The sequence below is a fragment of the Dufourea novaeangliae genome, unplaced genomic scaffold (genome assembly GCF_001272555.1).
Source record: "Dufourea novaeangliae isolate 0120121106 unplaced genomic scaffold, ASM127255v1 scaffold16, whole genome shotgun sequence".
Taxonomy (NCBI): Eukaryota; Metazoa; Arthropoda; class Insecta; order Hymenoptera; family Halictidae; genus Dufourea; species Dufourea novaeangliae.
Window position 1 is genome coordinate 588,073 of NW_015373891.1, and position 12,476 is coordinate 600,548.

General features: G+C 39.4%; 1 protein-coding gene across 2 annotated transcripts in view; it reads right to left on the reverse strand.

Annotated features, from left to right (window-relative positions):
• Window positions 1–2,583: 2,583 nt before the first annotated feature.
• LOC107188058 (dihydropyrimidinase) overlaps window positions 2,584–12,476 on the reverse strand; it is a 30,736-nt gene continuing 20,843 nt past the window's right edge. The window contains exons 6-10 of one of the 2 annotated variants that reach the window (XM_015576306.1): window positions 9,511–9,743; window positions 5,264–5,600; window positions 4,486–4,641; window positions 3,610–3,883; window positions 2,584–2,995 (exon numbers count right to left, since the gene is read on the reverse strand). In XM_015576306.1, coding sequence (XP_015431792.1) covers window positions 2,916–2,995; window positions 3,610–3,883; window positions 4,486–4,641; window positions 5,264–5,600; window positions 9,511–9,743 — 1,080 coding nt within the window. In that variant the 3' untranslated portion in view covers window positions 2,584–2,915. The remainder of the gene's footprint in view (window positions 2,996–3,609; window positions 3,884–4,485; window positions 4,642–5,263; window positions 5,601–9,510; window positions 9,744–12,476) is intronic. The other variant, XM_015576297.1, reaches the window with a different exon arrangement.

The window sequence follows — 12,476 nt, forward strand, 5'->3', positions numbered from 1 at the left end:
TATCTTGCTATATAAACTTGTGCGTAATCCAGTTGCTATTTCCTAAGATCTATCCGCTGATTAGCGGATCCATGCAGTGTGTCGCTGAAACTCCGTTTTGTCGCGACTCAAAGAGTCGAATTTCCAAAGTTTTGACTTTTAGAATACGTTACTGCCGAACATCGAGGATCCCTCGATCGCGCTACTCTAAAAATTCGTTTAACCTCTCTGCCACGGGTACAAACGCGCTGAAAAAGATCTAAAAAAAGTCTCCTCTAGTTGTAATTTTGTTTTTTTTTTTTTTGTTTTCATTCCTTCGGGCGCTTAACGCCTCTCTGCCCGTTACGACAATTGAGCTGTGTGCCGTTTTCTCGCGATGATCTCCACGGGTCAATCGACAGGTTCGAGTTTCACGATCCTCCGACGATTCCCAACAAAACTGTCCAGAAGTGTTTTCTTCGGGGGTCAGTTGCGAACTGAGGATTGCTTTAAGTATTTACACACTCACACACACGGTACAATTAACAGATACATATTTAACTGAAGACATATCTCTATTGTTCACCGGTGAAACGTAACATTTTACAAGTAAAATCGTGTCGTTAACATTGGGACGCGATGGAAAAAACAGAACAATCGTCGTTTAATAAGTAAACTGACTCTTACGATTAACCTTACGGCGTGATCTATGCTAAACGTGATCGATAGTTTATAAAACATATTATGTCCAGGTGAGATACAGGTGCATGCCGGGGAAACCTTGATCAAATGAGAACGAGAAACAGTTTCCGTGTGTAAATGGTTACACCGGTCATGTAACATTTGCATTGATGATCTCTAGACTGTGGATATTTATGCAGATTCAGAATTGTCTGGAACATTTACAAACGATGGGGATTAAACTTGAAGCATATTTAGTTTATTAATGATTCCATAAAGTTTAAGATACAACTTTATCAAATCATCTAGTGATCAGTAATAATCACTAGACTGTGGATTTTCTGTTCTTTTTTTAACGTAAGAAATATCTTCATATATAATTTTTTTCTTTTTGTTAAATGAACTTTGAAATTTCGGATTTGCATAAACATCCGTAGTCCAGTGGTCAGTTAAATGACGTCAGCGTGACGATGAGAATCGGGTGACGCGAAAATATAATCGTACGGGAACGAAAGTCAATAACAATAACCGACTAACAATCGTTTAATGTACAACTTACGATTCGCGATAACATTAATCGTTCTCTTTTTAAATACCTTTGAAGATCCGCGATCTTGCATTACAGATGCTGACTTTCCTTTGTACCATAAATTGTACATGTATACGCAATAAATAATTTGCTCGTAAGCTTGACCTTGGATTACAAGACTAACAAATTTACAACGCATCGTTTCATCGATAAAAACTTTCAGGAAAGAAACGAACAGAACTGTGCTCTGCAATTCTGTAAAGCTTGTACAAACGTGTACAAAGTGTAAGATTGCAAGGGTAAAGATGTTCACCAAGAAGACTCGGTTATTGCACAAATTCGGAGTTTTGCACAGTTGTATGTTAAACATACCAGTAAAAGTAATCGAATGTGGATGTTCATTTTTAAAAAATGTCGATGTGCATTTTAAAAAAAAAAAATACCTCCTCTTTTTTAAATTCCAGTAATGTCTCAACTGTAGAGTACAGTTTGGTATTTCACACAAGAGGGGACTAGTAGCGAGACATTACTATGGTCACAATTTCCACTACCACATTGGACAACTTTTCAACTTCTCTTACCGGTCAAAATATTTGGGAATTTCTATCATTAGGCTGGCGCATATGAATCGTCTTATCTGTGCTCTGAATCCCATACTATTAGAGTGATGCGATAAAAGGTATTATCTATCATTCTAGATTATATCTAACAGAAATGCAATTTCATTGGATATATCTAAAGTTACTGTAGCTGTATCAATAAGTAATTCACTATAATTTTTACAGTGTTTCAATAAAGTTATTAAATCCATAATGGCGTCAGATAAAGGGGAAAAATGAAGAGTACAATGAAGATAGCACAATTATTTCCATAATTTAACACAGAATACTATTAAAAAAACAGTGGAATACATGTTGATGTACCCTATAAAACGGAATATAGTTTCAGACTCTACTAAATGCTCAAAGAAATCACATAGAAAATATTCTCCTACACGAAGCTGTAGTCAAGCTACAAGCTGCTAGGAAGTTAAATGCAAGAGGGACGTTTCATATGCGACAACCTAATATGTGTCTTGCGATCAACCGATTACAGTTCCAGTGTCACTTGTGTATAGACTAAGCAAACCAGAAAATTCTGTACGGTCGATTAAAATCAACGAATTGCACGCACGTCCATTACACGCGCCGGATCTGACTTCCGCGTGGAAGGAACTTCCGTTCCAAGGTCAACGAATGAAGCGTACGATACACACACATACACACACACACACACACACAGACAGACAGACAGACAGAGAGAGAGAGAGAGAGAGAGAGAGAGAGAGAGAGAGAGAGAGAGAGAGAGAGAATAATAAAGCGAGAAGAAATGGAGAACGTAAAGAGAGGCGAACATGAAGTGTACACAACTCTACTGACCGGTGGTGTCCGAATCCTCCTTTAATGGAACAGACCTTGATCGATGGGAGGGAATACACATTACGTGAATTGTGACGAAGCAACGGAAACGACTGAACTTAAGTGTTAATATTTTTTGTTTGGTGACAAAGTAGCGAACCTGAAAGCGAATCTGACGCGATACTCGAACGTGAAACGAGAGATAGTTACGTAGGTGGAGGGGCAGATGACGAGTGTGTGCACGTGAATGATAAGGAGGGTGACGAAGGAGTGGGTGAGATTTCCTTATTTTGTTCGTAATAAAAAATCCCTATATGCAAAGCGGACCTTGACTCTTTTTCTTTCATAAATTACCAAAAACCTCCCGCACTGCGGCCGCCCGGTGGATTGTTCACGCGGATGCAGGCTCTTCTCGCTTCCTCGACGTCCTCTGCAAAGAAACATAAGATATCTGTTCAGTCCTTTTTCAATTATATTCTTCGGGATAAGGTACAACTACTCCGACGCGTACGCAACTGCTGATTCTAGTCTGTAGTAACGTGTGAACAAACGTAATATTGGGTTGTTCGGAAAATTCGTAGTATCTTCAAGGGTAGATTTAAAATCCATATTATTCTGTATCACTCTTTCAAAAATTTCTTTCCATTTTTCAATCAATTTCATTGTACCAGTAATATACAATTTTAATTGTTTTGGTTAAAAAGAACTCTTCAACATACTTCTGGGTGAATTTTCCTTTCGACGTTTGTCTGTGATATGAAATTATCCAGTCGAAGTAGTTGATTTACTTCTCTAAAGTTACCTATCTTAGCCCTAGTGTTTCATTTCTCCATATCAAACTGCTTCTCAAGTGTACAATTAACTTAGATACAAACTATCTACTAATCAAGTGTTAACAAAGAAGACTGTTCAGCGTCAACTTAACCACCTACAATACATTGGTGTGTCCACATCGACATTTTAAGACGATAGTATTTTTTTTTTCTAGAGCCAGGTTCGTTTCTTGACAGCACTAGTCGTCCAAGCAACCACTTAGCTACCCACCGCTGATGGAGAAAGTGGAATCCTGCAAATTTCTCTGTCCTTCCATTCGTGGGCCTTTCGAGGATGGCGTAACCACAGCGGACTCCGGTAAGGTCGGCACGCAATCGGGTATGATTGTTTTCGGTTTCGGGCTCTCGTGAATGTCGTTTTGTTGAGGGGCCTTGGCGAAGGCTGCTGCCGCCGCAGCTCTAGCCTCTTTCAAGGCGTTCAGGATGGCGTCCTCCTCGGCGTACTGCTTTGCCTCGACCTCGCTCCTCGCCACACCGCGCGGTCTCTGAACAAACAGAGCAAACAGTTTCACCGTGATTCGTGGATCGTTTCGTTGAATCGATACGTTTGAAGTTTTATTTAACAAAGTTTCACTTTGCGTATTTCTTGAACCAATAGGAACCAACATGTGTATCGAAAGCAAGAGGATCCTGTGAAAAGTCTTACAGGGAATGTTGAATCGAACTAGTTGCAGCGATTTCTATATATCTATGGAAACCTGTTGTTACGGCGAATCGGTACCATTTTCACTTTTTCTACCAGGTGAGATCCAAAGATGGAGATTTAAGTGTTTTGCAGCGAGTGCGCTCGCTAGATTAATTCTGTTGCTAATGTCAGAAGAAAGTTGCCAGTGTAACTGTAATCTGCATTATATGAATAGTAATATCAGCAAAATAGGACTTTCCTTCAATTTATGCAACTGAAACTACGATTCATGTTTAGTAAATTCAATATGGAATATTCATACTTCTTCACTACGAGATTGACTTGATTGTAGCTCTTAATAGACAGACCATTTCCATTATTCTCTTAGATAAATTCTAAACTGAAATTTTGTTTAATATTCTAGTTGTTCCTTATTTAATTTTTAAAGCAGATATAACGTACCTTCTCCCTGTCTTCTATCATGTCATATACACAACTAGCGTGGGTCGGTGTCTCGATGAAATTTCCGAACCCGTGGACAACCTTCACTTCGCACTCGTCCACGCAGACACGACCCTTCACTACCACGTACTCCGGTACTCCATGGACCTCCATACCCTGGAACAGATTCATCCCCGATTCTTCTTTAATTCTAGCCAAACGATGCATGGGTTAGGTCTTTAAAGCACTAGCTAATATCTGCTAAAGGGCAGTGCACACTGAAGTCGTAATAACCAATAATAATTGCAATTAGAAAGTTGTTTTAACTATGATTATTAGAAATGGACTTATTCCACTTTCGAAATAAATATTTTTCCAATAACATTATACAGCTAAAATTCTTTGATTACTTTATCAAGAAACCGTGCTCCGTTGAATGTATGATTATAAATATAAAAAGAGGATATCTATATCTTCCTAAAATTACCATTAACTCATTGTTTTCCAAAACTGGACTTATACCACTTTAAAAAAAAAAAAAACGGCTCATATAAATTACGCCTTAAAGGGATCGTTTTAGACACCTTTCCCCTACATAAGCTTAATTGACCAACCAGGAAAGTGGACAAGAAAATAAAGGCCAACCCCTGACGGTGGGTATCGAATCAACCCTGCTAGATGATTGAATTTCCTGTGCTCGCGGTGTGGGTCGGCAGACGATCAGCGAAAAGCGAATTCTGCGACGGTCGACGAACAAAGGACTTTATTAAAGCATAATGTATACGTATCGGGGGCTCACCTCGAAGATGTTGAAGTCAACGGCCTGCACGTGGGTCTCGGCGGAAATCGTACGCTTCCTGTTGGGGTCCCATACGACTATATCAGCGTCTGAGCCGACTGCTATCACCCCCTTCCGCGGGTACAAGTTGAAAATCCTCGCGGCGTTCGTGCTCGTCACCGCGACGAACCTGGTCGGGTCCATTATCTCAGCATGAACGCCTTTCTCCCAAACGATCGCCATCCTATCTTCGACGCCATTTACGCCGTTCGGGATCTTGGTGAAGTCGTCCTTACCGAGTGCCTTCTGTTCGGCGTTGAACGTGCAGTTGTCGCTACCGGTCACCTGGAGGCTATCTCTAACGGAACAAAACGCCCGAGGTCATTCGTCCGCTAATCCCGACTTTAACCCTAGAACGACACTATGGGACCCACGTTAGCGGTAACCAAAGATTGTGACCCTTCTACGACGTCCTGTCATTTTCTAGGTATAGTACTCGCCAAGATATAACGCTGCCGTGAAATCGGTCAAGCGGAATGGAACACACCGTTCGAGCGTCTGAATATCCATTTGGAAGATCAAAGGGGAGATAAGGTACTACGTTCAATGCTGTACAATGTCAGTTTAATGCTGTACAATGCCAGTTTAGATCCAAAATACTTATTTTTTTCTATTGTCGACGACAGCTTACGAAATGATAAACCACTAATTGCATTTGTCTATAGCCTATTTGGTCGCTTTAGTGTGACAATATATGGAACATTTCTTATGGCAGTGCGAAGCTTGTTTAACAGTATTTATTAATTTCAAAGGTATTAACCCTTTGCGCACCGAGACTCTTTCATTCTGAATGACTAGTGACTAAGATTGAGTAAGAACTGAATAATTTCTGTTTTCCCAATGAAGATTTGTAAGTGGTTGTATTTGAAATTTTATTCGTTAGTTTAGTTTGTATTGAACCAATAAGACATTGATTGCACGGTGATTTATGTTGTAGCAGCGCCAATGGAGTGCAAAGGGTTAATAAAAATTAAAAAAAAAAAATAAAAGTTGGACATTCAAATCTTCGAAGGCTCGATACATTCTGGGACTGATACATAGTGCCGTTCTGGGGTCAAATTATCTAGCATCAAGACCTTTGGACAGCAAAGGATTTCCCGAAACGGCTAACCAAATTACCCCAGTATCTTCAAACATAACACAACGAAAAATCATTGCAAAAAAGTAAGTACAACTGTGTGTCATCATAGACAAAAGCAAATTATCATAAGTTTAAAAAATTTCGGTCAATTTGCACCTGGTCCGGTACCAAAACTACCACATCCCTGGGGTAACATAATCACCTACGCCCAATAATCGCAAACGGTAACTATTTTCGCGGGGGCGTGAGAATAAGAAAAAAAAAAAAAGAAGGAAAAATCGATGGAAAGTAAAAGGTTACCTTGACATCTGACAAGCTAAATCGATCCCGTTATCAAAAGTACCCACGCGATCGAGCGAAATCTCGCGGACCATAACGCGCCCGCCCGGGACCATTCTCGCGAATCAGCTTTGAACGACTTTTTCCTCCGGCTCCACAGGCTTAATTAAGTTTAATGCCGCGTGTGGTGAGATAAAAGCGACTTCCCACGCGATGTCTATTAGAATTACGTTCAGTTACGCTAACATCGTGTGTGCCAATTTGTTGCCGTAATTTATTGCCGCCATTTGAATACTCGCGGCGACGCGAACGCATGCCCTCGTTACGCAACCCCGCCGCCGTGACTTTATGGTATCCCGGCCAGTTTCGATCGCCAAAATCTCCAAATGATCGAATTGGAAGTACACGAGAGCCTGATATAAACAGTTAAATTGAATGAATTTTTGTTTGAGAATTCATTGTGAACAAAGTATTAAGCTAATTTCTTGGAAACTTTGTAAATACTTTATTATACAATTAAACTGAATATAACAATTTTTATTTTCACGACAGGTTCATAACTATTATAGTTATAAGGACAAATGTGCAGCCAGTGAGCAAAAAAGGTGTTCCACACTGGGGTATGTAACTAAAAGAATATTCAACCAACTGATCCAGCCTTGCATATACATAAGTCCTTATAATTATAATATTCATGGATTTATCGTGAAAATAAAAATTTTTGTATTCAGTTTAGTTGTACAATAAAGTATTCTCAAAGTTTCAAGGAGATTGGTTCAACAATTTCTTCACGAGAAATTCCCAAGTAGGTTCCCCTTAAGGCCCCTTAAGGCCCCTTATCCTTTAATAGCTGGAAAAAGGTGGTACTTGGGAATTTTTGTTTTAAAGAAAGCTAGTCTAGGTTCGTTATCGACACAACGGAAATTAAATTTGAAAGTTTTTTACTGAAACGTAAAAAGAAGTGTAGTATTCCCTTTCTATAAGCGCACTGCGTGGATCTTATAATAGCAATGCTATCCCCGGAGTATTATGAAGTCAGTAAATAGACTTTGTGAACAGTGAGAGAGAGAGAGAGAGAGAGAGAGAGAGAGAGAGAGAGAGAGAGAGAGAGAGAGAGAGAAGTGACTGCATCGTCAGGTATCGTTATAGAAGGACAGTGACCGTGTCGTCAGTCATCGTCAGCGAGAAAAACAGTGAACACGTAATAGACTGCGGGTGTTTATGCAAACACTCGTGTTCACAGTGTACTTAACAAACACCTGATTGACCTTATTCCGCCCCCAGGTCGTTTCTGACCCAGTAGCGTTGGCATGTCTTCGAGTGCATTTCGAAATTTCCATCAAAGGTAACACAGTCATTACCAGAATCTGTCTATATCATTCTTCGATTTCGTAGGAGCGCCGAGGAAACGTATTAATTAGGTCTACTGAAATATTCTGTCCGATAATGTCATCTCATTATCACGTGTTTATTTCAAATATACAGAGTGAACCTCGAATCATGATCCATAGAGATGTCTTTAGTCTCTGTCATTAGCAGTCCTATCGAAAATGTTATCAGGTATAGCATGGTTTCAAGAGAGCTTTAACGTGATTATAGCAAATTTTTTGTCAAATCTTTTTTTTTTCATGATTTTGAAAAATGTGTTGAATATGTATTATTATTTTTTTAATTAAAAAACGAACAGAACATTCCGGTAGACCTAATATTAAGGATGACAGTCCAATAAAGAACGTCCTGTTATCTAGTAAAAGAATAATAACGATCGTTTCTCTCTGTAATAACACAGTGAGTCCTGAGCAGCTAGACTATAAATAGGGAAATACTGCACTTCTGTATGTCGCATCGTTGACAGTAAGGATGTTCGATTCCGATTCAATTCTTTCTGAAAATTGATTCTTTTGGGTAACACATCACTGCCATGTATAACATATACACTAACCGCCAAACGTATGGGACCAGGTCCATGGGAGTAGCGGAAAAAAAGTGGCTTTTGCCTAACTCTACAAGAAAAAAAAATTGGATTTTGCCACCCCCCCCCCTTCCCAGAGTTACAAAATTTTTGCGTAATATTTAATATTGCAGTATAATTTGAAACAGGACCAACAGATTTATGACTTCAAAAACAAAATAAGTTTGTCTGGCTACGTACAGCCTTTTTCACTGTGGCAGTCGATGTGTTGATATTTTTGCCCCTCCTCCTCTGACTGGTAATCTGGCTACGCCCATGACCAAGTCTGATAATTAAAGAGAAAATAAAATATTCTGCAGAGAGTTAATGAAGGTAACGTGTCAAAGCTGATAGGAAGTGATTTGTATATGTACTGATTGCATAACTTTTATTTTTCCCGTGACAGAATAATGAGTTACCGTTCCATCAATCACGAACTCTGTTCCCATACTCTTGGCCATTAGCGTATGTGTTATGCATGGCAGTGGCGTGTTACCCAAGGGAATCAATCTTCCGAAGAATCGAATCGGAATCGAACATTCCCAGTTGACAGTTCCAGTGGTTCTTCAACCTGTACGAGTAGGCTCGAAACATTAAAAAGCAACAGAGGATCGGAATAAAACGACAAACAGTTACCACACGTAGGTCGTACGCCATTTGGGTAATATGATCGCTAGACTGCGGATTTTTATACAAAATGGAATTTTCTAAAGTACACATAGAAATAAAAATCGAAAATTCGACATCCTGTTAACGATTTAAACAGGCTGAGAATAAAATGAAAAATTTATTAAACTCGATGGAAGGTTTGTCTGTACTTCACATACTTTTATATACTATAAATGCAGAAAGATCCACAGTCTGGTGATCACAGTTCTGAAGTTATGAACTACTTACCCAGCTAGGTGTTTGATTAGGTAAACAGGTGTCGTGGAATCGGGTCTCAACGGCGGGCTAGTAATGTAACGTCTCGCTAATTCGACATCTTTCCCGTACTGTTCGATACCGTCGACACCGAGGGCGCTTGCTAGTGTCTCCCCGAACAGAACGACACCCTGGTCCCGTTTCTCCGACACAACGGCGGCGGCGGACTTGCTCGTCACCGCCGTTACGTATAGCGGGCTATTCACCTAAACGCGCGACATTTTAATCCTCTCAATGCTCTATTCTCCTTTCAGAACGTGTTGGCTACCCCAAGGTCACAGCAATTATTTCCCAATGTGTCATTAGGATGTTTCCTTTATTTCATCGTTTAAATCCTTATTACGTTCACTGATTAACCCTCATCCATCCCTTGTGTCAATTTAACACAGTTTTCTCCTAAGAAATGACGTTTTTCTTTCATGTTTAGATCAATTTAACGGACGTTTCGTGACTTTAAAGAATTTGCAAATTTAACTATTTATAACTTCATTATATTAATTATTATCACTGGGGCAATTTGACACAAAGGGACAAATTTAATTGGGAAAATGAGGGACGGATGAGGGTTAAATATTTAGGTTGTCGTGTAAAATCGGTTCATCGTTCCTTTAAAAGCTAAAATGGAAAAGTTCACCGAGCTATAGTGATTTTTGGTGTGACCCTCTCAGTGGGGGTGCTATGTGATACCATTGAGGGTAAAAGCCGCTAAATGTGTCATTTGCTACTTCTTCAAAAAAAGTCCAAACCGTCCCTGGACGCTGGACTTGCCACCGGAACCCTAAAAGGCGTGAAAAATCCGAATCTCTACTGTTCTTGCAACGTCATTATAGCTCGGGGATGCGCTCCACAAACTGACACTTTGAATACCATGTTGAAAGTGCAAAACCTAGTTGACAGATATACTTTAACGCAAAATACGAACTGAGACTTTAAATCTACGAAAATAATATTTTCTTTTTAAATAATATTAAACTGTTAATGCAGTGGCCTCTATGAAGAACGTTTCAGGGTAACGTTGTCTTTTTAATGAGGTTTAGCATGGTAATAGAGCTTGGAATTCTGAAGCCAATGATATTTGTTTCAGTCACATATAACCGTTAGTTTATGAAATATTTAATGTTCAATGCCGAGGATCCTTCGAACACTCATCGATCATTTACTGTAGTGTAGTAACCATTTTAAGAAGACATATGTATTGTTTGTATAAGGATTAGAATTGATACTGGTTAGGAATTTGAATTACAACTGATTTTAGTTAATATTAAATGTGTGCTCCGAACTATGATATAAAGGAGGAAACAAAGTTCCCAATTGGGGAAGGACTTTGAAAAGCCAAAACGTTCTGCTTCTACTTTCTCGTCCTGCTTTTACCACAGACATTACATCGACCTGTGACCACGGTTGAAAAAATGGTGTACACCTTATCACGAATCACAGTACATAGATCATTTGAGGCAACTCAGTTCTAAAAACTGATATTTTCTATAATAAGCAGTAGCGATTTTAACAAAGATGATTTTAACAGTTAATTTGATTAAGTACGTATGTCCATTCAAATTGAAATAACAGATTATTCGGTAATTGCAATTCTTATGTTCACTCAAATTCTTTTCTCTTTTATCATTTTCTCAGTAAGCAGAGGGTAGCATGTTTCTGGGGCCGGCGCAGCACTCTCTCACCAGGTAAGCTTGTTCAATCAACAAAAATGAGCAACAAGTAATTCATCTTTCACTCCTCACTCGAAACTCCGTACACAAATATTAAATTTGACTGTCTCTAATTTTTCAGAATTACCAATATAATTGAACATCTCAGAAGACACAATGATCGATTCCGTTTCAAATGCTTTTGAACGAATTTTCTTGATACCATTCAACAATACGTATTTCACGTCATCCGATGTGATATGTTCTTCCCAAAAAATGTCACAATTGTGAGAAAATTTTAATTTTCACCATTTTTCTAATCGATCCAGGCATACTTAAAATTTTCACTATTTTTCTATTCGATGGAGTATAATAATGTTTTTTTCATTTCTGGAAGACTCAACAGCCCTCCAAGCATTTTCAACCGTGTTCACGCACAGTGTCTAGCGAATGCACGTTCAACTACGGCTACGTGGGTGCACATCGAAAGAAGAGAGACCGTGCCAACCGTGTACGAACAGGCGAAGCCCGAGACGAAAAAGAAATCTGGGCGAAAGAAATTTAAACTGCGGCTACGAACAGCGTGCATGCACGGGGGAATTTCGACAGAATTTCTAAATATAATTTCCGGCGCATGCAACATCGTGGAACGGCTAATGTTCGCTCGCGTGTATCGGTTCAGTCTGACGTAGATAATCCCTGAATCGCGCTGTTAACATCAATCCGTGACCCGTATCGCGGTGCCCGTAAGTCGAGCTAGATACACACAATTTTACGTTTGATAAACGGTCTCGAACGTTTCTCGATCGATAATGTGAGCAATTGGGCGTTGATCACTTTCGCTGGTCGAACGGACATTCTGTTCGCCAATGTTTCAGCGGATCATCTTCCGAAAAGAACCACCTGTTAACCGAGAAGGACGAGTTCACTCGATAAAACTTGATTTTCGGTTGAACACGATTTTCAGATACAAGGTGTTAATAAAAATGTGGGATACTTCACAGGATCGATTCTACATGCCAAACTGAGACAAAAACGAAGAGTAACGAAATTTCGTTCGTGGCTTCGTTTGGCAGTTATTAATTGTTGAAAGTACGGACGAAATACGCGTGGAATATGTCTGGCTCGACAGGTCATTCTAAACATTTCTTGTTTTTTTAAATGTTCATTATGATTCCAATGATACATAACTTTTTCCATTAAAACCCTCTTATTTCTAATATTTTCTTTAAAAACTCCTCGTTCCAGAAGTTCCCAAACATTCTCAGTAGGATTAAGCTCAGGGTGATTTCC